Source organism: Leptodactylus fuscus, chromosome 7, assembly GCF_031893055.1.
Source record: "Leptodactylus fuscus isolate aLepFus1 chromosome 7, aLepFus1.hap2, whole genome shotgun sequence".
NCBI lineage: Eukaryota > Metazoa > Chordata > Amphibia > Anura > Leptodactylidae > Leptodactylus > Leptodactylus fuscus.
The window spans coordinates 73,585,073-73,611,956 of record NC_134271.1 but is presented as its reverse complement, the minus strand read 5'-3'; the positions used below and the strand labels follow the sequence as shown (position 1 = coordinate 73,611,956).

The following is a 26,884-nucleotide window of genomic DNA, read 5'->3' as shown; positions in this document are numbered from 1 at the left end:
GTTCTGTGTAGCAATATTAGTAAATGCTCTTACAGCAGTATCACCCGCCATTTATACAGTGCTAGATTATACGTATAATTATTGATTTTTATTATGATACATCCTTTTATTGCCATATAAGTAGATTGTAGATTCGGGTACAGCTAGGTCACAACTGTATAGTTGTTATAATGGTTAGCTTTCTGGTTACAGGTCATGCCCCACCCCCATGCCAGATATCCTTATGTACTAGTATATACATGTATTAGGCCAATCAGTGGTGCAGTGTTTGCTATTTATCAGTGTTATTTGCCAAGTTATTATGGGTCTTTGGTTCTGTGAAACCAAAGCCTCATACCCCCCCCCCCCCCTTCCCCTTCAGTGTTGTGGAACTGAAGGTCTTTTTACTTTCTAGAAGAAAAGGAGGTTTGTCGAACATTATTTATTTATATACATCTGATAATTATAGTCAGGTGTGTAGAGAACGCCGGAGAACGCCTCAAGGAACCAAGATCATCTCCGGCAACAGTTGTGCCTTTATATCTTTCTCCTTTTATAACTTTAAAAAATAACTTTTGAGAACAATACATGTTTTATGCAGTACATTCTGATCCATCCCCTTCCTCCTGTTCCCACAAGATGATGTCATTCACAGAACATTCAAGGCACAGATTCCTATTTGCCTTGGTTAATCTGTCAGACCAAATTCACCTGCTATATCCTGGCTTTCATTTGTGCGCCGTTCACTAGAGCATAAACTATAGGTTCCTTTTTAAGGTGAGATAGTGGCATGCTTAGGCCTGTGTCCACCAAGGTACGATGGTATTATAAGAGGAAGGGCTGACATTCATTACATATGGATGGAAATGTGAAGGCTCTCAGAGACATGTGAAATAAAAGTAGTTATCGTTGGGGACAGGAACGTTTCACTAATTCTTATGAATAACACTGCACAATGAAATAAAAAATAGAGGTAACAACGTTTTGGTGTAGCATCTCTTTAATAAACTGCAATGTAAAGGGAGTCTATCGCCTTCCTCAAATATATTCAACTACCATAACCATAGTAGTCACTTTCTATAGATGACTACTATGACTGCACTTTATGAATGAAAGCACAACAAGGGAGTCCATCAACTTCCCTCTCTCCTTAGGTACTAGGGACAGGACTCATAAGCCCTGGGTGCACTGCTCTGTCTAGTCAGGTAGGATGGATGATTTCTTATCAGTGGGAAGATCTGCTATCGCTGCATGGAGTCCTGCATGTACAAGATGGTCAGAGTCTGACGCTAGGTTCACACCTGCGTTCGGGTCTCCATTCTGTAGTTTCCGTCTTCTGCATGCAAGAAGACGGAAACCACAGACCGGGGCCGGCCGTGAGCGGCGGTGAGCGTTTTATGCTCTCTGCCGCAAAACTTTTTTTTTTTTAAAATCCGGACACAGAGTACTGCATGTCCGACTCTGTGTCCGGATTTAAAAACCCTTTCACGGCAGAGAGCATAAAACGCTCACCGCCGCTAATGGCCGGACAGCTTTCTCACCCATTCAAATGAATGGGTGAGAAAGAGTCCTGCAGGTTTCCGTCTCCTGCCTCTGTTTTGTGCAGGAAACGGAAACCTGCAGAACGGAGGCGGGGCGCAGATGTGAACGAGCCCTTAGTGGCAATAGTAGTGCTCCAGCAAGCTGAAGGCCAGCCCCTAGTGCATAACTGCCTCATTTGCCTATTACTTAAAGTTGTTTTTTCTCCAAATCTACAAAAGTGACATACGTAACAAAGATATGACTGTACTGTGCTGTGTAATACAGCTGAATGTGCTTGAGGGAAGTGGTAGATTCCCTGTAAGGGCTTTCATTCGTGAAATACATAATGGCTCCTAGATTTTGCCATCTGTAGCAAGAGGCTACTCTGGTTCTCCAGGATTGTGAAATCTGGGTAATATCGCCTATTGGAGGAGGGGGCCTATGACTAGGCAGCTCTCCAAACTTGTGCAGAAAGCAGTGTTTTATGTAATTTGGTAGCGTGAATTATTAACTAATAATTACTGTGGAAGTCCCTTGTTTATTAATATTATTTAGAATTCTATTCTATTGTATAACACTGTAATGCAAAGGCAGTACATGTAACCCAAGTAGTATGAGTTACATTATACTGTATATATTGAGATTTGTGTGCATTCAGAGCATATAAACTAAATTGTACAGTGACAATTTGACTATTTTCCATTCCATCAGCTATAATTTAGACATGTACTGTGTGTGTGTGTGTGTGTGTGTGTGTGTGTATATATATATATATATATATACACAGTCCTATGAAAAAGTTTGGGCACCCCTATTAATCTTAATCATTTTTAGTTCTAAATATTTTGGTATTTGCAACAGCCATTTCAGTTTGATATATCTAATAACTGATGGACACAGTAATATTTCAGGATTGAAATGAGGTTTATTGTACTAACAGAAAATGTGCAATATGCATTAAACCAAAATTTGACCGGTGCAAAAGTATGGGCACCTCAACAGAAAAGTGACATTAATATTTAGTAGATCCTCCTTTTGCAAAGATAACGGCCTCTAGTCGCTTCCTGTAGCTTTTAATCAGTTCCTGGATCCTGAATAAAGGTATTTTGGACAAACAATTCAAGTTCAGTTAAGTTAGATGGTCGCCGAGCATGGACAGCCCGCTTCAAATCATCCCACAGATGTTCAATGATATTCAGGTCTGGGGACTGGGATGGCCATTCCAGAACATTGTAATTGTTCCTCTGCATGAATGCCTGAGGATTTGGAGCGGTGTTTTGGATCATTGTCTTGCTGAAATATCCATCCCCGGCGTAACTTCAACTTCGTCACTGATTCTTGAACATTATTCTCAAGAATCTGCTGATACTGAGTGGAATCCATGCGACTCTCAACTTTTAACAAGATTCCCGATGCCGGCATTGGCCACACAGCCCCAAAGCATGATGGAACCTCCACCAAATTTTACAGTGGGTAGCATGTGTTTTTCTTGGAATGCTGTTTCTTTTTGGACGCCATGCATAACGCCTTTTTTTTATAACCAAACAACTCAATTTTTGTTTCCAAAATGAAGCTGCCTTGTCCAAATGTGCTTTTTCATACCTCAGGCAACTCTATTTGTGGCGTACGTGCAGAAACGGCTTCTTTCTCATCACTCTCCCATACAGCTTCTATTTGTGCAAAGTGCGCTGTATAGTTGACCGATGCACAGTGACACCATCTGCAGCAAGATGATGCTGCAGCTCTTTGGAGGTGGTCTGTGGATTGTCCTTGACTGTTCTCACCATTCTTCTTCTCTGCCTTTCTGATATTTTTCTTGGCCTGCCACTTCTGGGCTTAACAAGAACTGTCCCTGTGGTCTTCCATTTCCTTACTATGTTCCTCACAGTGGAAACTGACAGGTTAAATCTCTGAGACAACGTTTTGTATCCTTCCCCTGAACAACTATGTTGAACAATCTTTGTTTTCAGATCATTTGAGAGCGGGCTGTCCATGTTCGGCGACCATCAAACTTAACTGAACTTGAATTGTTTTGTAGAAAGAAATGGTCCAAAATACCTTCATCCAGGATCCAGGAACTGATTAAAAGCTACAGGAAGCGACTAGAGGCTGTTATCTTTGCAAAAGGAGGATGTACTAAATATTAATGTCACTTTTCTGTTGAGGTGCCCATATTTTTGCACCGGTCAAATTTTGGTTTAATGCATATTGCGCATTTTCTGTTAGTACAATAAACCTCATTTCAATCCTGAAATATTACTGTGTCCATCAGTTATTAGATATATCAAACTGAAATGGCTGTTGCAAACACCAAAATATTTAGAACTAAAAATGATTAAGATTAATAGGGGTGCCCAAACTTTTTCATAGGACTGTGTATATATATATATATATATATATATATATATATATATATATATATATATATATATATATATATATATATATAAAATCTTCCATTTTAGTGGCTTGCTCCTTGTTCCCTATGATGCCAGGACTGGCCAGTGTGGAAGTGCAGAGGCTCATGTGAGCAATGTGGCCAATCGCTGTCCTTAGTGGTCCAATGTGGGATGCTGGAGACATATCCGCAGTGACCTCACTGGTACCCCACCTGTGACCACTGAGGCCTGTGACTGAATGCACAAGGACTTTGAACGTTTTCTTCAATGTGGAAAATTGATCCTTTCTTGAAGACTAGCTCAGTAAATGCCACAATCACAACTCTTCAGTCCGAAAGGAGTTATCTCCTCTATGTAATACAATGTTTTCTTGTTAGAATCCTCCTTCTGTGGTCAACTGAACATAAGGTTTCCCACTGCTGAGACCTCTTGCAAGCAAATGTAAAATTAAAGGTTTTTTACAGCCCCAAATGGATTTTCATACTGATGACTGCTCTTGTGGATGTGTATGATCTGTAGGGATCTAACACTTGGACCCCACTAAGATGGGCATTTCCAGAAGCCTCCAGGTCCTGGAAGTTACTCCAAATGTTTAATTTCCCTGAAGTGCCATTGCAAGTCCAATGTGGCGGTACATAATTTACAGACGTGCCTGTTGATCCAGAGCAAGAGATGCCGCTCTCCTCATGTGCTAATAGATGAAAGGCCTAAATATAGCACTCCCTTTTATTAATGCAGAATTTCCTGAATGGTTATTGACTTCTAAACCAGACAACCCTTGTAATGCGTCCTACACGAAATTAGCCATTAGTCAGAGCGCTTTAGTCACACAGATAATGGTTGATTTTGTGAATTCTGGTCCGCATAGCTCCATCTGTGTTCCTTAGACACGTCTGCCTTGAATTTTGTGTTTATCCACAATGAACACAAGACACAAGTAGAGCTAATTGTTATGGATCTGTACACATTGCTACAGGCTCAGATCAGGGTAACCGTGGCCATTGCTCTTGTAAGACTATTAATTCTCAAGCCGAGGATCACATAAAAAAGTTGGAGCAGCTTGTTTGTTTTAAATGGTGTTAAGGTGGAAGTGATCTTTTATAACCGCAGTAATGCCATGTTTATTCTGCAGGAGAGGAAAGCCTCATAACTCACACCCTTGTGCCAGGCGGACTGTGTGTCTGCTGGAGATTATGTCCCAGTTGTGGTCTCTCTGCAGATAACAACTAAACCCAGCGCTCTCACTTTATGAGGCAGTAACCAGATCTCTTGACAGATAAAGTCGGGGAACTGTGGTTATTACCAGGTTAGGTTCTTTGGCAAGAAAATAAATCTAAGGATCTAAGCACCTCGGGATGGTTAACCCCCTCTCAAAGAGTCTTTCGGGTGTAATGTTAAGAAAATAAAGCATAATTTTGTTTTTTGTGCTTTATATATTTAAGGTTTAAATTCTTTATAGTCAAGATCTCTGCATGCCACTAAACGGAAATATTTATCTGTACCTGAAAACTCATCCTAAGGTTATATTCTCTATAGTTTATATTAAAGGCTTGTTCAGATTGGTTAGTAAATACAGAAGGGTTGTGGCACCCAATGAGCTTACATTCAACTTCTGCACCAAGTCTCATTCCCATGCACCAATAATGCTAATATAATTAGATTTTTTTTGTGTAACTAGTTCAGAATTAAATAAAATAGAAAAGGTAAATTCACAAGTAGCGCCAGAGGTTTAACTTGAAGTTTATTGGGCCCAATGCCAAATATGTAATGGGGCCCCCATTTATCATGTGTCCTCTATAAGGGCCTGTTCACACGGACTAAACGTGCGTGTATTTTGGCAAAATACACATGTAAAAAAAATACACGTGTAAAAGTAAGACTCCCATTGACTGCAATGACATTTTTTTACACGTGTAAAATGTCATTGAAGTCAATAGGAGTCTTATTTTTACACATGTATTTTTTACACGTGTATTTTGCCAAAATACATGCGCGTTTACTCCGTGTGAACGGGCCCTAATAGTGGTGTGTCATGTTGTAAAGAGGCCTTTGAGGCTCCTGTCCCCCATAGTGATTTCTACACCCCTGAGCGGTACATTTGTATTGGAGAAATTTATGCAGTTTCTAAAATCCATTATACAAATATATACAACTCTGATGGTTTTTACAGCTAATGCTTGAAATTCTGCAAGTCTCATTCAGATGAATGAGACTGTTGCAGAATTTCTTGCAACAAATCTGCTTTGAGCAACTTCACCTTAAAGGGATTGTCCAATTTCTGCAAATGTTACCGTTTGTAAAATGAAGATATACAGTTTTCCAATATACTTTCTGTAACAATTCCTCAGTTTTCTTACATCTCTGCTTGCTGTCATTCATTTTGCTTACCCCTATTGGATAAAAATCAGTCCATGGTCATGTGATGAACATATAGTTGCACAGCTCATTACAGCGCAATAATCGGGCATCTGCCTCGTAACAAGCTGTGCACCTGTGTGTCCATCACATGACCATGGACTGTATATCATATGACCATGGACTGTACATCACATGACTATGGACTGATTTTTATCCACTGAAGTAAAGCAGAGATCTAGAAAACCATAAGGCCCTCTGGTCCAGGCTTCATTATAATCTTCCGGTGGTTCAAATCCGATTGGTTGAAATCCGGCATGTGCGCACTGCCATTAAGAAAAATGGTGCCGGAGAGTGCGCCGGAAGAAGATGATAATGAAGCCGGGGACCGGAGGGTATCACCGAAAGAAGAGGAAGGCGTGCTTGAAGAAGACCTCGGGACGTGAATCACCACCCAGCGTGCACGCAAAGGCATGATTTATATCTATGTTTTCATAGTTTTATTTTAAAACGATAGGTTTAAAATAAGATTAGCGGTGCCTGAATATCCTTTTTAAAGGCTATTCAACCATATGTGGGGCTCATACAGCAAAATTTTACTGATAGAGCCCCTTTAAGCAATATGGCGGTGCCTGTACACTGCGTCTCCTCAGATGCATCGGTCAACAAAAGAAAAGTGAAGGAGACCATTGGAGTCCTGAAGAATGACAAAGGAGAAACAGTTAACATGGTGGAACAGCAGGTGGAGCTACTAAATTCATATTTTGTATCCGTCTTCTCCCAAGAAACTAATGGAAATATCGACAGTAATGGTGATGGAGATGAGGGGAAGGAGGACTCCAAGCTGACTATAAGCGAAGGTCTGGTAAGAGAGCACTTAGCCAAGTTACAGGAAACCAAGTCCCCAGGACCAGATGATTTACACCCTAGAGTCCTGAAAGAGATAGCAGAGGAAATAACAGAACCCCTTGCTATAATCTTCGGTAAGTCATGGGAAACAGGAGTGGTCCCTTTAGATTGGAAAAGGGCAAATGTTGTCCCCATCTACAAAAAGGGGAAAAGGGACGATCCAGGAAATTACAGGCCGGTAAGTCTGACCTCGATAGCAGGAAAAATCTTTGAGCAAATTGTCAAGGAACATTTACTTCGGTACCTGGATGGGAAGGCATTAATTAACCAGAGCCAGCACGGCTTTAGGACCAATAAATCTTGTCAGACTAACCTGATTTCCTTCTACAACAAAATCACTGAATGGTTGGACCAAGGGAATGCCGTGGACATAGTATATCTTGACTTCAGTAAGGCATTTGATAAAGTATCACATAACCTTCTTATTGAAAAAATGATTAAGTATGGCTTTGACAAAAAATCAGTTAGGTGGATTCACAACTGGCTTAATGATCGGGCACAACGAGTAATACTAAATGGCTACACATCGAACTGGAAGAAAGTCAAAAGCGGGGTGCCGCAGGGCTCTGTTCTGGGCCCAGTACTTTTTAATATCTTTATAAATGATCTGGATGATGGAATTATTGGGGAACTCATAAAATTTGCAGATGATACGAAGATAGGAGGAATAGCCAACACTAGAGAGGAGAGAGAGTGCATTCAAAAGGACTTAGACACACTGGAACAATGGGCTGAGGCGAACAAAATGGTATTTAACAGGGACAAATGCAAAGTTCTACATCTGGGTAACAGAAATGTAAAAAACATATATAGTATGGGAGGACTAGAACTAAGTGATAGCATAGGGGAAAAGGACTTGGGCATAATAGTAGATCACAAATTCAACATGAGCCAACAGTGCGGTGCTGCTGCAAAAAAGGCTAATAAAATTCTGGGATGTATTAAGACAAGCATTGAATCTAGATCAAGAGAGGTCATTATTCCGCTGTACTCTTCCCTGGTCAGCCCACACCTGGAATACTGTGTACAGTTCTGGGCGCCTCAATTCAAGAAAGACATCGATATATTGGAGCAAGTCCAGAGAAGAGCAACCAAAATGGTGGAAGGTCTGCAAACCATGTCCTATGAGGAGCGGCTAAAAGAACTGGGATTGTTTAGTTTGCAGAAGAGAAGGCTGAGGGGAGATTTAATAGCAGTCTACAAATATCTGAAAGGTAGTCACAGTGCAGAGGGATCTACCCTATTCTCATTAGCACAAGGAAGTACAAGAAGCAATGGGATGAAACTAAAGGGAAAGAGATACAGATTAGACATTAGGAAAAACTTTCTGACAGTGAGGGTAGTAAGAGAGTGGAATAGGCTGCCACGGGAGGTGGTGGGCGCTCCATCAATGGAAATCTTCAAGCGGAATCTGGATAAACATATAGCTGGGATGATTTAGGAAAACCTGCACTCACAGGGAGTTGGACCCGATGGCCCTTGAGGTCCCTTCCAACTCTACCATAAGAAATAAGAAACACTGATTGAGGCAAGTGAAGAGTAAAATGCCAGGTTTCAGACTGTGGCCATTGCTGTGGTTTCTCTGTTGTGTATAGTGATTGATTACATTTAGTCTGATTAAGGTGCTATTACACGTGCCATTTATATTTGTTAACTCAGGTGCTGTTTTTTCTACACTAATGAAAATTATCAACAATGCTAAAACACAGTATTGGTTTTCAAAAGAAAAAAAATGCAAGTATTCATAAAAACGCAGATGCATAATAACACTCTTTGGCTTCCTGAGGGCTTGATAAAAAGCATCTGCCTACAAGATACTGGTTTTACTCAGTCTAATGTGAAGATGAATTTAGGGTCATGGCCTATGGAGGAACTAACAGTCACTGAAGAGGGTGAAATCCAGCCATTATCTGCTTATTTCGAGTCACTTTGTGGAGGGGATACATGCTTCCCCTTCATTCCCAAGAGTTCACTAATCTCTGGACTGCTCAGGGTCACAGGCTTCCAAGCATATGTAAGAAAAATAATATATATAGAGTGTGTATGAGTGTGTATATATATATGTATGTGTATAATATATATAAATATATATATATATATATATATATATATATATAATAAATTTATATTGTTTGAATATGGGTCAGTTTTCTGGACTCTTTAGTTCTTAATCTGTTGTTGCCTACGACTGCTAGAATTCTTCTTTGCTGGAGTCGGACTGTGAACAGCTGAGGAGCTTCAAGCTCAGATCATTAATGAATTCGGGATTCTCAACCAATCCTTCAACCTGATGAAGCCAGAATCCTCAACCACTTCTATGTTTGTGGGCCTATAAAAAAAATAAAATGTACGGTCATTATTGGAGTTTGTACAGTACAGTATGAATGGCCTTTGGGCTCAACCTTTTTGCCCTTTGTTATCTCTTATTATAAGCACCACAATTGGCTCTACAGCCCAGATTATATCATTTGTGGTAGATGGAGGACAGGAAATGCTGAGTGCATGTGGAAAATCTTCCTCCATTCTTCCTTCCTCATCTGATTCTGTATTATCTGCCTTTCTGATAAGTTCTGGATTATTTTCTTATGTATTTTGTATATATATATATATATATATATATATATATTTATTTGTGTGTATGAAGTAATCTGAAGCGAAAACAAAGTATCTATCACGTAAGGGGTATAAGATAGTTTTGTCTTTAGAGTAAGTGCAACATTTAAAGAGGACCCTTCACCGATTTGGACACAGGCAGTTCCATATACTGCTGGAAAGCCGACAGTGCGCTGAATTCAGTGCACAGTCAGCTTTCCCGATCTGTGCCCCGGGTAAAGAGCTATCGGTCCCAGTACCATAGTTCTTTACAGTCAGATGGGCGTTTCTGACAGTCAGTCAGGTACGTCCTTCTCCACAGCAGCGCCTATCGCGCTGTACAGTGTGAGCGGGGAGGAACGCCCCCCTCCCATCCTGATAAAGCTAGTCTATAGACGAGCACTGTGAGCAGAGGGAGGGGCATTCCTCCCCGCTCACACAGCGCACTGTCAGCTTTCCAGCAGTATATAGAACTGCCTGTGCCCAAATCGGTGAAAGGTCCTCTTTAAGAGGGGTGTCCTATTAAAGTATAGTGATTTTATCCAGCCTCCGTAACACGTAAAGGCCTCATGCACATTGACTATGTATAGTACATCAACAAAATCAGGTTTATTTTTTAACCCCTAGGGAGACTTAAAATAATAAGCCATGCATACTCTCCTTTCCATTTGATCAGAGATCCTATGGGGGTCTTGGTTTGGGTCCCCTGTTCTCTTTCTGCCTATGCACTATTGTGTCAACCAATCGTTTGTTCCGTTCAAACAGATAATCACAGCTCAGCCACTGATTGAGTAATGCGCTCATGTCCAGATCAAAGGACGTGAAGACCCGGTCCTGGATGGAGCTTCCTACTGAATGGAGAAAATAAATAAATATAAATATATATACACACTATGTCATAGGGGTGTTTCAGTTAATTTTTTAAACAAAAAAGCCATTAACTTATTTTTTTAAGAAAAATCTACGCTGCATAACCTAGGAATTTACAATTTTGGTATTGTACTTGGTTTTCTTGTTCGCTATTAACAAATCTACCCAAATAGAATCCAGCTTGAGTATGTTAAGCTACCCTAGAAAATGTTCTTTGTTTTTCAATGGGCCACAGGCTCTGGGTTTGGTAACATAGCCTACAAACCGATGAAATAATACAGAGAGAGCCTTTTTTTTTCTTTTTTTCTTTTTATGGATATGCAAGTGCAATGGGGACGGGTATAATGTCATTCCTTGCTATGGTGGAGTCATTTGATTGGATTGCTGCAGTCTATGGGTAAATCTGGCCCGTCTACTCCACATCCAATATTCTTGATGACTTTTTTGTGTATCCATAAAACAATTTTTTTTTCTGCCTTATAGGTTTGTGGACAATGACATATGCTTCTGGTCCTACTAAAGACACCTACACAGTTCTGTTATTGGTTTGGGAGGCATTTTGGACCTGACAGACTCCCTTTAAAATTTGTTGGATATGGGTATGTTTCAGTAAGCGTAACTATAGATTGATAGTAAATTTACACCCTTGATCATTTTATGTGATTACTTTTAGACTGCTTAGCAGGCCAACTTTTTTTTTTTTTTGCTTTTTAGAGTTTTGAAAAGAATCTGTCACTAAAAGTATCTGAAACTGTAGAATCAGTTGTATCCATATATACATACAGGAAGGATCAATATGTTTGCTACATTACACTTATTATTTGTCAGCTTAATGCAGATGAGGCTATAAACCAGATGGCGTAAGTTCAGGCCGTGCCTGGAAAGTTTTGGCTTTGTGTCCCTAGGTCGTCTTCATGTAGGTGTCATCTAGGAGACAAATAAGGAGTTTAAGTTTGTCCGTCATGTTGACAATCTGTTCTGACTAAGGGGATGTGATAGTGACAGCCACACCCTTGAGCACCTAGTAGTACAACTGTGGCGGTGACGTCTGTCCGTTCACACAGTAGGGGACAAATATCATGACTGTCACAAAGCATCATGTTGAACGTGCTAGCATAGTAAATCCTAGTAATTTCTGTGTAACCTGTTACTTTTTTTTTGCAAATAACTCTTTAGTGAATTTTCAGTGCTGAGACCTCCTGCCCAGGCACCCAAGGGTTAAGTGGCAGTGTATGTGTGTGGCACAGGAGGGCTGTAGTAGATAGCCATATCGATGGTGGGGGTGCAGTACTATCCTTCTCCCATGATCTCCAGACTGGTGGGAAAGTTCGGATGTGTTACTATTTTCTGTTATCGGCTTTCCTTATCGGCCTGCTCTTGTCTGCATGCCTGAGTTCTGATACGGCGTGGTCTTTCACTTGCCAGCCTGAAATTCTTTCTCTTTAAACCACTTTTTTTTTTTTTTTTTTAATTTAGTGGGTAAATGAGGAGCATTTCTGAATCGGTTTATTATTTCACTGTTGAAAGAAGTTAATGCGACCTTTAATTTGGGTGAAGCGCTCAGACAATCACTTGGAATCCTTTTCTCCTTTGAACCGTGGCTTCCCCCATCCTTTGTTCCAATCCTCTCCTGTACCTTGCCCTAACCCCTTGCCATTCGCTACTTGTTCTGATCAAGGTTCCCCTCCAAGGTGATTAGTTTTAACTCCTCAATAGCCAAACAGCTTGGTGACTATAGATAGGGCCACCATTTCCACTTACAGGTGAGCTGTCAATCACACTTTCAATATTCCTATAAGCAATGATGACAAGATATGCAGTGATACATATAATGGTATAAAATCATTGCTAGACTTAGTCCATTCAGGTGTCTAAGAAAGCTGATTGTCAACTATTTTGTGAGTTATCATGGCAGCCATGCTGGTTGTCACCCAGTTTTTCCATATTTCAGTATGCACATTTATGTAAGCACATTTGCTACCCCAGAAGTTGGGAGACCAAGTTACTTTTATTTTTTCTTTCCTTGCCTTAATCTTCACCCAGCAGCATTCCCGATCAGCTTGTGTCTGCCATGGCATGCTGAGAGTTGCAGTTTTACAGTAGCTGGTCAGACCTGACCACACACCATCACTGCAGAGCTTGTAGTACTGTAGAATGCTGATGGGATTTAGGGATAAATTGTATCTCAATCCATCAAGTGAGCTGTAGAGAACTGAAAGTGCTTGGAATTAAGCGTGACAAGAGGATAATTTGCCCTGATCAGAAGGCTGGTGTTGGCCCCTACTCATTTATTCAACAGTGTATATCTTTTGTCTTCTCATTTTTTCCCCCCTAGATTTAGGATTCTTCCCTATAATCCGGCATCTGGATTATTTGGGAACAACATTTTTAAACTAAAGAGAAGGCATGGCCAGGCAGAGATTCAGAATATTAGTAGTATGTTCTGTTATCTAGTCAGTAATACAGAATGGTTGATAATCTAGTTCTTGTGGGGTTCCATCATTAAGGGATTGAAAGAATGGTATTACTTATGTTCTCCATTATATTCCATTATATTCCTTTATTTTTTAATATAATTTTGATATAGTGCTGTATTTAGATTTTTCTATTTTATCTTTATGGGTGATCTTATTGTTCTTGAGGAGTCACAAGTGTCTGCTAGCTCCAATTCCTTCTTTCTACAGGGGTTTAACCTGCACATTTTGACTGCCTTTTCATGTTAATGCGGGTCTCAAGGGTTATACGTAGACATCCCCATTGTATATGTAGACAGCAAGTAGGTTTGGACTGGGCGAAAGATGAACAGGGACATCCCCCCAGTGGGACCCTGAGCTACTCACCCAGGCAGGGCACGGTGCACTCACTGTACTGAATACAGATGATACTCCTCATATAGCATCTCAACCAGGCTACGCGTTGATTTATACACTGGGTCCATTTTTATATACAGTATACTGTAGATACATGCTGGGCTGCTGAGATATATCTAGGTGCAGAGTCAGGCCAACCAGTATCCATCCTCCCTATGTCCCATCATCTCAACTACGTTGCAGGGACCCCAGTCGCCAAACTTCTTTCCTGAGGTCTCCTGCTGTGTGGGCACATGTTCCTGACTAAGAGTCCTAGTCCAAGGCCAGAGCCAGATAATTTCTGTCCTGGTGTCCTGCTATTAGAGGCAAGGGCCATAGATAGCAGGATACTGACAGGCTATCAGGACAGAAACAATCAGAGGCAAGGGCCAGGTAGCAACTTGCTTAAAAAAAATATGTTATGGAGATTATAGGAATTTGTGAACAAGTGTCAAGTAATATTGACATGTTGCTGTATGGTGGGATTTTACTGGTGGGCTCTAGTCACCCCAGTCTGGCACTGACAGCAAGACTGATATGAGTTGTCTTTTTGTCATACCCAGGTATTGTGACATATATGACCCTAACCCTTTTTCCCTCAAGCCAATCCACAGTGTCCATTATTGGACAGGTATGCAAATATATTAGGTGCCAAAAATGTAACACATTTCCCAACATATAAGGCCTGGTTCACATCTGCACGCGGTATTCAGTTCGGGGAGTCCTGAAAGGAATACTGAACGCATTAAGAAGCGGTGAGCTATGAAAGCAAATGGACCCCATAGACTATAATGGAGTCCATGTGTTTTCTGCGCGGTGTCCGCACAAGTAATGCGGAGAGGAAAGTAGTTCATGACGTATTTTTCTCTCTGCATGTCCTGCACGGACACCACGCGAAAAACAGACGGACCCCATTATAGTCTATGGGGTCCATGTGTTTTCATTGCTCACCGCTTGTCAATGTGTTTGATATTCCATTGGGGGGGGGGGGGGGGTACTTATGCGGACTCTCCAAATGGAATACCAAACACAGATGTAAACCAGGCCTTACAACTGTATATTACTGATTGATTCAAAGCATTATAATTCTGAGCAATAGGCATAATATACAGTCATACCATGCACAAAATCATTTGTGGCCCACTTCCCTGCTGGTCGACTGTATGTATATTCGACGCCATGTAATGAAAGGATGATGTGATTGATTGATTGTTTCCTTCCTGTACATTTCATTTTGTGTTTTCTCCTGCAGATGTGAATAGATGTTCTATGAGATTTTTCACCTTAAGTCATAGGTTTATCATTTGAAAATCATGGATATTTTTTTTCTGAAAAATAATGTGAATGCAAGGATTTTAATTTGATAATTTTGTCGGATTTATTTCTTGGGATGCCGTTACTGTGACAGTGCTGTGGAGGGGCACAGATTTTCCTTCCCTCATTATAATAATATAATAATAATAGCAAGGGAGTTCGTGTAATGGTTTGAGCTCCCCCTCTTCTCTACATTTCAGTGACCGGCCGAGTAATTCCATTTTTAAACCATGAAAAAGGACGCTGATGAAATTCCACTATCAGCGACAAACCAATATGCAAAATATCTCTCAGCAAATCAAATGGCTATTATGTGCTCATTCCCTTCCCAGCGCATTTGCTTAATGAAGAATAGACAGATCAGTCTGTCGGAGGATGCCTGCGAGAGGTGATAAGTGCCAGCTATCCCAGCGAAGTGAGCATAGACAAGCATTTCTCTCTGCTCCCTCCCCCCACACCCCCTCGCTTTGGCAAGTTGCTTCATATTGGCAGGCTTGGTGGCTTTTAGCCTAGTTCTTGCAAATGGACAATGGGCACGAACAGTGGCCAATGGGTCCAGCAGCTAAAGCTTGATAATATGGAAAGAAAAGAGAGGGAGCGCATTCCTGTGTTTAACCTTAAAGGCAAACCAAAAAAAAAAATTCATGAAGTCAGGCACTCTGTTCCTAAATTAGGTCTTTGAGGTTTTGCCAAGGGCAGGATGGCAGTAGGCACGTTTCCTCTTGATCTCTTATCCTGTGATATAGACTGGATACCAGGGATGCTGTATTGTTGCTATAGAGCTGCTACTGAGCTTATTATAAGAAAATGAGAGCCCCTAGTCGGCAGTCGCTAAGCCTGCGAAGACACGTCTTGCTCAGTGGCAAACATGTGACACCTAGTAGTCCTTATACCTAATAATTATTTTACTGTGCTACCTGATGGAAAAATAATTACATTTATATCTGTTCAAGCTTAATTCATTCTCACAAAGCTTGGTAACCACTATACCATGGGTAGTGTACCACCCTTGCTTGTGGGTATGAGCCATTACTTTAGGCTGCTATAGACAGTAGTGGGTCAACAGATGGTAAACTCTTCGGGACATTTATAGTGTTGTTCTGCCCCATGGAAATGAAGGTTTTATGTGACTTGGCCTCATGCTGGACTGTAGTAGAACGTCAAAGCAGTTAAGACAACAGCAGGCATCGTGAAAATGGAACGGGATGAAATTTGGGTCAGATATCAACATTTTCCTTTTTTTTTTTTTTTTTTTTTTTTTTATAATGTCTGCCAGAAGACTAAATTCATTGCATTGATCTTGGGCCTGAACGGCAGGCGTTTGATCTCAGATTGTTATCAGGAGAGAATTTAAAGTTTGCTGAAAAGATCCTTTGTTCCCTAACCGGGGCTCTTCCATTAGCCTCTGAGGGCACTTTTCATGCACGCTGTTTCAGGGGCAGGAATCTAGATGGGGTGTGAAAATATTGCTTTTATAAAATGTTAATTAACCCGTCATTGGCTTAAATGACTGTATGCTGCATAGAGAGTATGTCTTTCTTTTACATATTAGGACCATGCAGGGTAGGAATGTTTAGTATCTGACTATTAAAAGGTGATGACGATGGGTTGGAGGGCTCCTGATATCTAAACTACATAAACTTTAAGTATTTGCGGCAAAGTCAGGGGTGGATTTAGCAGAAGGGGGACAGTATAAGTGTTTCCTTTTATATTCCTTTTGAAGCCGCAAAATCAGAATCCGAAACAAAAAGATCAGCTTTTTCACACTTGTATGGCTTCAGCACAACTGAGAAATCCAGCTAAATATGCAGCTAGACAGTATCTATGTCTGAAGATTGCAGTCTTACTCTGAGGGCCTTAGATTTCAGTTAATACATAATCTTCATTTGCATAGCTACCAACTTTTTGCACCGTCAACTTTTTGATTATTGGGTGAAAGATTAAAATTAGTTTATATTAGTTATGTGCTTGGGTAGGTTTTTGTTATAATATTAGAACAAGCAATATCTGAATATAGACATGTTAAAGTCTAAAATACAGGACATGAGGGCACATTATATTAGATGGGGTGTGATATACTATTAGAGACCACATGCATGTAGTTTCAGGAACATTATAGTTCAAGTTTATGAATGCATATCTATTTCCAATATCATAACGAAGGGCATTTAAGGAGCAAAGAGGGATGTGGCTCAAAAGAGGGACACTTGGGTCCAGCCTTGTAAAAACTCTTGGATTCCAAAAAGTCTTGTTTACATCTGCGTTGGGGACTTCATTAGGAACCTCTGTCACAGATCTGGCCAAAAATGCCAAGCCCCATCAGCTGGACCCTATTATATTCATTGGCGTTTGGTGCCATTTCACCCCCCCCCCATTCATTCCTATTCTTCAGAATTTTTATTACCCCCATTAGTCTACATCTTAGCACGTCATTGCTGCCTTTAGTACCCCTCATTTCAAGACGCGGTGCCTGCAACATTGTAGCCTGTGTGAGATAATTGTTTCGGATTCGCAGTAATATTACGCCATGCAGAGACTCCTCATAATTCTTGTCCTGTCTGCCTGCTGGTCCATTCTTTCCTCTCCATTACAAACCAGTTCCTTTCCATTCCCTGGCAAGAAAGGCAGGCCACGTGACCAGGCAGCCACGGGTTAACTTTATCAGACACCCAGGAGCCGTGCAGCCGTGAACGAAGAAATTAGCTTAACGATGTTACATTTACAAGAGGAGAAAAGCGATTTGTTAGCTGCTGATTGTTTCTCAGCATTATCAGTGCAGACTTTAATTGTGCTGGAACTGAAATTAGCAGAATTAGAAAAATTGCCTGTGCAGGGTCTGGCAGTGGCTTTCTCCACGCTCATTGTTGTGCGCTATGTATAGATTATAGAGCCTTTGTTCTCGCTGCGTAAATATACATGCCTGCAGTCAGGGAGCCTCTGAGGTCTGAATGCTGCTCAGCGCATCCCAAAACCCAGGCTCAGAACAGCTTCAGCTTCCCACATCCACATGCGTGGCTGTCTCCAAGGAGTATTTGGGTCATGACCCAGACTTTGACATTACTCAAGGCCGGTTGATCATTGTCGTGAAGTTGAGATGAGCAAAATGATCCAGTTATACCAACATCTCATATAATACAATGAATAAAGCAAACCCTAAATGTGAATTTCGCTCAGTTTCCCAATGGCATACAAGATGGTGATCTGTTTACAGACTGGGCATGTCGGGTCACTCATCTCTAGTTTACCTGCTGTCCGTTTCTGGTGTATCTGATTAGCATAGACATTTGGGTAGTAGGTTGGACATTTTCCATATACATTGTTCGTAATTCATAGTTATTAATAATGCACAAAAATAATTGTGTAGACACAACTAGGGTTACATTCACAAGCCGTTGCTTTCCATTTTTCGGTTCTGTCAGAATATCATAGCCATAAAAAGATAAGTTTCTTACTAACAGATACATTTGTATCTGACAAATTTGTGGGGAAAAAGCAGAAACCAGATGAAAGAGACCTTCCATTTTTATTTTTAACATTGAACTGAATTTTGACGGATTATATATGTGGAAAGTCTTTGGCCTTATTCACATGACAGTGAAACTGTATAATGACATTTTCTGCTGTGGTGCATATTTATCATGTGTCATGTGACATGAGTTAATATACATGTGTGACAGCACTGCTTGCCAAATAAGGTTAAAATGGCTTTAATGAGTTTTTTTCCAATCTAAAGTTGATGTTTAGTTTTTTATTTATTTCTTGAAAGGTTCTCTTGGTGACATGGAAGAGACAGATGAGAACTTACAAGCAGAATCTGCCCTTTCTGAAAAGGATGAAGCAACCTCCGACCCAGAAGAGTCACAAGATTGTGGCTCCTCCAGTACATCGTACAGTGACTGCGCTACAGGTGAGTACTACTATTGTTTCAGTGTTAAGATGTTCTCTATAATTCACAGTCTGGACCTTCTGCCAGTCTGGACCTTCTACCAGGCACTTCTGTGGGACTTATGGAAACTGTATAGTTAAGAGAGCTATGCTGTTTCTGTAAAATCCAACCAATGATATGGAAAGGGGGATTCAAGCGATGGAGCCTGTAGGCAACAACCTTTTAAAAATATATCATAGTTACTGCCATATTTGTTGTCTCTGTGGAGATACCCAGACTAAACTGATTTATTTCTGGTTCTTGGCATCAAAACTCCTTTGCTTTCCCTGTAATGTTCCCAAAGTGACCAATTATCTGTACTACCAGGAGAACAATGCAGTCCAGTGCCACAGTCCTTGGACCAAGAGCCAGAAGAAACAGAACAGATGACAAACCTATGCGAACTCACTAAGGAACCTTCACCTTCAAGTATCTCAGGTAACCAAAGTAGATTGCAAGCACTGGATGAGAGAGCAGTTTCAGGTTTGAATCAGAACCTTCTGTTAGGGAGCCTATGTCTATGACCTCCACCAAGCCAAACTAGTACCTGGCTTTGTACTCATAAGGGGCAACAACCCAGAAACAACTGTTTTGTGGATAAGTTTTTCTTCCTTATAGAAATTCTGTTCTGCCATTGTTGTAATCCTAGACAATGTCTCTAGATTTCACAAAAAAACTAGGCATTTAGCTATAGGAGGCTCTTTGTGAATTTTTCCTTTTTCCATCAAGGTGAAATGATTTACCGTACACTTTCCTTTCCCTAGTTTCAGGTTTGTTATTTTTATACAGAATTTTGTGCAAGCTATGCTATGCCATCATCAGCTTATCACTGGAGCATCTCAGACAGAATGGTAACCAGAATTTTAACAAAAAAAAAAAAAAAATTCTCCAATCCAATCATGGTTACCCTTTCAATAGTAGATTAATGGGGACTTTGCACTAAAGGGAATTAGTGAGGACTCCTTCTGTTGGCATGGAAAACTTCTTCTGGGTTCCATTGCTGCACAATGTGCACTGAGAACTCTATCCTGAATTTCTTTCTTTGTATCCAAGATGTATAGTGATTTCACTGGACAATATATCTGATCCTCTGATATCAATGAGTAAGGGGTGTACTCAGGAAGCTGCACGTAACACAGGCTCGGTATGTACTGTGAAAATCTGTTACGTGGCAGGTATTGATAAGAGTGTCATGGATATACTCTACAGATAAAGCACTGTGAATCATAGACTGTGTTTTCTTCTAAAATCTATTACCTCTTACAATTTTTAAAATGGGCAAGTGATGTCATAAAGAGGACTATCTGACTTGGGGTACCCTGTGTGAGGTAGAATGGTAAGTTGTTCTATAGCACACTGACACTCTCCTTGCATTGCTTGCTCAGATTTTACAGAATTTAATGGCTGTAGCCAATGCAGCAGAAATGGCCAGGAAGAAGGGCATTGTGATTGTTTTCTCCCAGACACTGGCAACCATGTCCTGTACTGCACTGTCCAGCCTGCCCTCTCTGGAGAGATTGCTAGCTAACAGTAGTATTAGTCAACACATGGTTTATCCCAGTTCTTGGACAGGCTGGGCAGAATATGTGGCTGCTCGTGTTTATACGCAGGCAGCTGTGTCCTCTACGCAGCAGAGTCTTCTGTACTATATACAGGCTCAAAATAATACAGTCACCATGAAATACCACTATACAAGGGGCAAATAAGCTGTCCACGCCATGATCACACCATACACCCACATAGTGACTGAATGATACCTTCAAACTAAGAACACATATTTACCTCCATATAGTGTCTGAACAATACCGCTACACCTTTACACTATGACCCTTAGTGCCCTCCATAAAAATATACTACCCCTTTATTACCCCTTACAGTGATTGCGTCCAATGCACAAAGCGCCCCCACACTATAAAACTGGCTCTGAAAAAATTACACCGGAACAGAGGTTTTCAGGAAGCACAGCACAGACTGGTAAAGATGACTTCACTGGATCATGTTGCCAGAGCCTTGTACACCTCAGTCCTGAAGTGATCGGTAAGGTAGTACAGGCAGCCAGTAGATAAGATTGAGAGTGCCTCAGGGTGCAAGAGTGATACTTTAACTGTGAAACCCAGGCCTTTGCAGTTGGTAGGCCAAACCACCAGCTCAGATTCCCTTTCCTTTCCATAGCCCGTCTACAACTCTGACTCCTTTGTTAATGGCTGACAGTCATTAACAAGACAAAAGAGACATAACCCGCAGATGACGCCAGACAAAATCAGATCAGGAAGAGATAGAAGTTTCTTATAAGAACCTTCAACTGTTGGGAGGGAATTAGATTCACAGAACACAATAGATATTTATTTATATGATGAACATTTGTAAACGTTCCTGAACTCCTATGAAAGTAAATATTCAACAAGCTGTACATCTCTGAATAATTATACAATATTGGTATTTAATATAACATTATATAATTACTGGGACTTTTTAGATTAAAATTTTGAATTTTTTTCTGACTCCAAATTCCACCTAGAACTAGCCCTAACTCTGACTTCACATCTCCCACTCCACTCCTGGTGAGACAACCCCTCGTATATACTTCTGGCTAAGGGTCCTCATGGAATCCTATATCCTGCAAGGCTTCCCTACCTGGTCTGGATCTATAGCATGGTTTATTTCTGAAGCCGGAATATCAGGATGGGGTTTCAGAAGAACCAGGAAGAATGACCCACCAGCAGTTGTAGAAGGGGAGTGGTGTTTAGGAGCGTAACCCTGCTTAGTACTCCAGTACTATATACTGTACAATGCATGTATGGGAAAAGTACTAGATGATACAACAGCTGGTAATGTGCTCACTTGCTTGAATTTTGCAGTGAGACAATGTTACCACCGTGAGCTTGAAAACACGGTGAAGGCGTCCATTGCTGCTTTACCTGCTCACTGTAACAGTACATTATATCACACAAGAGTGCAGACATACAAAGTGCAGAAAATGCTAAATAAATTGACCCTGGTGGAAAGTATCCAAGGAGGCAGATGTAGGTAACTGAATCCTTTATTAATACTACACATTTACCAGGCTGTATGTTCTGGTTATAAACAGGAGTTCTAGATTATAGGGTGCTGGTCTAAAAGAATTTTACAACTGCTTTACATGAGGTCCTATGGAGCTTTACATAGCTGACATGCCTGCAATCTATTAGAACAATACAATAATTGAGTCGATTCTGGAATATCTTCTCCATTGGTAAAAAAGCTGAAAAATTGATATCAATTATGTCCCTTTACAATACACATTGACTGTGCAGTGGGAGTGAAGCTGCTGCTCCCAGGAAAACATGTTGGGGTGCGGTCCTAATTCCTATCGATCTGATGGTAATCATCATCCCAGGCGCTATTAATAATTCTGACGTCAGCTTTTATGGGCATTATCGATCTCAACTGTTGTGGTTATCGTTGCAGGACAATATGCAAACATGCACTTTGTGCAGTAATCAGCAGGACTGTCATATGCAGATAGGCTTATCATGCCATCTTTAACTGCTGGTAATGGGGAGAAATATTATCAGCACAGTTGCTAGGAATAGGCTGAGTGAAAAGCCCAGGCCCTGCTCTCTGTTAACCTCTAAGCTGCTGTGGCGCTGGATGGGAAGGTTGGAGACTGATAAAGAGATTATGATGATGATGCCTGCTATTTGTAGGCAAAATGGATTCATTATTTTTTCATAAAGTTATGGTCTAAACGTCTAATACATGTAATTGTTTCAGAAGCACACAAATGTCAGCCAAAGGAAAAAACACATGGGGATTTAAAGAGCGCACATAAGGCTTATTCTTATGCATAGTAAAAAAAAATAAAAATGCTAAAAGCTCAGTAGTTAGCACTTTTACGTTTCAGATCTGTTATCCTGGGTTCGAATCTGATCAAGGATTCTGAATGGGGTTTGTATGTTTTCCTTGTATTCGTGAGTTTCAATGGGAGTTTAGATTGTAGTCTCTAGTTTGGACAGTGAGTGATGACACTGTATTTCATACGTCAGTCTTAATAAAAGCTCCAAATAGCGCACAACATGATATATGAAGAAAATCTGGTTCGAAGAGACTCTGTGCGTCTAAATGTAGATGCAGAAAACTATATACCGTAATTTATATGTCAAGCATGCCCCACTCCACCCATATTCACAAAACAAGGTACTGGTGCACGTTTGGCACGTTGTCTGTAAAACGCTGCAGAATATGTTAGCGCTATATAGGCAAGAGAGAACTAAAATAATTAGAGCTGTGGAATCTGTTCCAGTTTTGGGTGAAGTCGGAATTCAGCTTAAAATGATTATTTTTAATTCCATTATAGAATTTTTCATATAGTGTCATTAATAATATGTATAGCCCCTTACTTGGCCAGGAATTCAACCACTGGATTTTTAATGAATTATAAAAGTGTTACAGCATCTGACTGATCATGACAAGTCAGCCATTTATGAAGGAGTTGGAGTCAGGTTGTGAAAATATAAAGGATCTCCCGACTTCACAGCCCTGTAAATAATAAATCCCTTCCTGTAAGGACACTATCTTCTTAAGTAGGCGCTACTAGATGCACACATGTCCGTAAAAACCTGAAGAGTGACCATAGACTCAAAAATAATCCATCCAAAAGTTATGGTCAGATTGACATAGTCCGATATCCGAGTTTTAATAATTGCCAGTCATAGCTACTATAAGAACCTTGCAGCACAAAATGGATAGAGGTTTATACAAAACACCACCTGCTTATCTGAAAATTCGGCAAAATCCCAGCGTCTAAAGACCAGATTGGATGGTCATGGAAAGTAATAAGGACTCATTCACACGACAGGAAGTCATCAGCTGTGTATTACTGGCAGCACACTGCCCCATAGACTTTAAAGGATCTATTCACATGACTGTTTTAACGATCTGTGTGAACGATCCGATAAAAAATAGAGTATTTCATGGGCTGAATTCACAGACTCATGACTGAGGGATTACACTCAACTCGGCTGTGAAAACATACTTTATGATGGCTGAGTGCAGGGCACTGTCGTGTGAATGTAGCCTTAGTGAGTTCTCTCTACATGGTCTTCTGGTCTTGTAAAATTCAATATTTTAGTTCAAGATTGTAAATTTTATGGATTATTGAAATCTCACTCTAGCTGATCTGCAAGAAACAGAAATATCAGGATTATTATTATAACGGAAACCTTAACCCAGCATGAATAGTGTTATCCATAATCTTATAAGAGAGAGATGATATCTAAGTGAGAAAATATGCCACTGCTATCTGATAATGTGATGATGATGTGTTAGCAATAAATTGATACAGAATTCTTGTTTTTTTTTCTTTTTTTGGATGCAGCTGTCCAGTCTCCAGAGAATGAGGAAAGTCTGAATTACAAAGCATCAGAGTGTTCACCAAGCATGGAAAACATGGAGGAGCCCCTAAGGTGGAATGGTCCAGGTTTGTGTCACTGTGGTTTTTCACCTGTAACAGGAACATGTCTTGTGACACTGTTCAAAAATGTAGAAGCTGGAAGGTTTCAGAAATACAGTGAGCTTGGTAGTGAGAGCTGCAGCACCAATGACTAAAAATGGCTGTGCACATTAGTATCATTCTAGACTTCCACAACATGCCTGGCTTGGCCAAGTAGTGCATCTGTTCTGAATGGGCAAAGAAGAGAAAATCTATGCCAGACACCCCTGGCTGTGGCTTATCTACCTAAGATCAAAAGGATCAGGCATGTGAAATCCAAACTCCTCTTCCCCGTACATCTGCCATTGAGGAGAGTTTCGAGGTTCCCATACACATTAGATGCCAATCTGGTTCAGCCAGTGCTAATCTAATGTCTATGGCCTGCTTAAAACACAGCCGCATCCAAACTTAAACTGACTATACACATTAGGTGTATGTTTGCCGATGATCTGTGTGTAGGGCCCTGACCCTACATGTTGGGAAGAGGGTAAATAAGGAATTTGCAGTTGGTTTTCAACTGCATGATGCTTTTCTTTTTGGATATAAGTGGCTGCCAAGCAGGGGGGTCTGCCGGAGGCTTTATCAGTCTTCAGGTGAAGTGGGCTGCACAAAAAGCTACCAACAGTGTCCCATCTTGGCCGCTATACATATGTATGTCTAGTTGATCTAGACCATTGTAACGTGCCAGCTAAGCTATTTAGAAAGTTGGTTAAAAAAACCAAAATCCATCACAGGGAAATGCTGTAAAATGTTTCTTGCTGTGAAATTGTAAATGAAGTTGTTAGTTTTATTTCTTTATTTTGTAAAAAAATAAGGTCATTTTTTCCTTTAAATAATTCCTCTTCACTACAGAACTTCCTGCTTGTTGGAAACCCTGTATATATCCAGAGAAAGGGGAAAAAAACAATGCTTTTCACACCCAAGAGAATGTTACAATTGTTCCTAATCTATATAATCCCATGTTTGCTTAACCCTTAAGTACTATCATGGTGTCACCATTATCATGCATATATCATTATGATAGACACCATTTTAGTACTTAATAGTTAAACAGCCTGGAGTTCAGTGGTATACATGTTACCTGCACTGACACATTGTAACAGATCATCAGTGTTATTGACATGGATGAACTAGGAATCCATGCCACCCCATAGTAAAACTTGTAATGGGCCCCATGACCATCTTAAGCAGATTTATGTCACAGTACAGGGAGAATGCACACAGTGATGTCTTAGTATAGTGATGATAAACACTGTGCAGTCACAAAACAATGCACACACTGTCACCATGCAGGGATAGTGCTCACTGTGATCTCATACTACAGAGATAATTCCAAATATGACATCACTATGTATACTATGACATCATAGCACATGAAGCAAGTAATTATGATATCATATGCATTATGATGTCCCAGTAATGTATATTCAGTTTTCCCCATCCCCTCCCATCATACACAGTTTTCACTAATTCTCTCTCGGTCTCCAGTAATGGGGCCCCTTAATTGTTGGGCCCCATAGCTCTTGCCATGTCTGCTACCTTGATAGTTACACCAGTGCAGATGTATCCAGTCAAGCCAGTTCTATGTGATATAAATTGATGTGTAGAAAACCTCTGTGTAGTATTAGGTCTGTACAGTCTTTGCATGAATGTCTCATTTTCAATAACTGCAAATAGTGATGAACTGAAAAAAAGTGTATTAGAAAATTCTATTCTGCACGTTATGTACACAAAACCAAGAACCCCTTTAATGCTTCCCTTTTCAGATTGCTCCGCTTACTCATAGACATATGGCCTGAATTGCACTTTTTAGATTCATGCTCAGAAATGACCGTAGGGGAATTGTGGTAGCGGAACTGTCCGTGGAGTGACGGAGCTGCACTGGAATGCTCTGGAATTCTACAAGATAACATAAACAGGAAGTGGAGTGTCAGATAGGAAATAGGTGGCACGTACGCAGGCAGATGAAACCCTAAGACTCTGAGTGTAGGTAGCAGTTGTTCATAGACAACAACTGGACACGAAGGGTTTATAATGCTTCATTAGGCCATGCGGCAGTCACAAGCTGTCTGTATTGTCAGCCATTCTAGTCAGCATCACTGTGTCCACGCTGATCACATGCGGATTGCTAATTTCTTTTTTTTTTTTCCTGTAAGATAGTTAGTCCTCCTAACCCCAAAATACTTGCATACTGGGCTTGGCCAAGTGCCTACGTTTTCTCAGTAGAGACAAGGGAATAAGCCAGACCTCTCTAGCAGCCATATCTTCCATGAGGCCAAAGTTCAGTTTGCCTCTTCCTTCTTTCTTTGGTTGGAGGGAATTTGGGACATCACCGTATACTATAGATGATGGTTGGGTATGATTGGATTGTGTCACCTGACATCTCACCCTTGCCTCATACAATCTGATGTGCAGGATTACGCATGGCGCCCCTCTGCACCTACACGCTGACTAAACTGACACATGCAAAGTTCACAAGATTAGCTAATCGCCTTGCTTGATTAATTGCTGATCAGTGATGCTGAGTGGTAGATTTCCACTGGTGCTTTCAGTGTTAAAGCATCCAGTTCAGATACTGGATGCCTTAACATGTATTGTAGGCCTGAGCACACAGAAAAACATGTAAAACACACCAAGTGATGGTTACCTTCCAAAGGCAGCATTGCTTCTCACATCAAAAACAAGACCCTCATTCACATTA

At 40.6% G+C, this 26,884-nt stretch overlaps 1 protein-coding gene across 1 annotated transcript in view; it reads left to right on the top strand.

Moving 5' to 3' along the window:
- ZFPM1 (zinc finger protein, FOG family member 1) overlaps positions 1-26,884 on the top strand; it is a 91,828-nt gene that overhangs the window by 30,118 nt on the left and 34,826 nt on the right. The window contains exons 3-5 of the mRNA XM_075282153.1: positions 18,555-18,695; positions 19,041-19,151; positions 24,070-24,171. Of these exons, the coding sequence (XP_075138254.1) occupies positions 18,555-18,695; positions 19,041-19,151; positions 24,070-24,171 (354 nt within the window). The remainder of the gene's footprint in view (positions 1-18,554; positions 18,696-19,040; positions 19,152-24,069; positions 24,172-26,884) is intronic.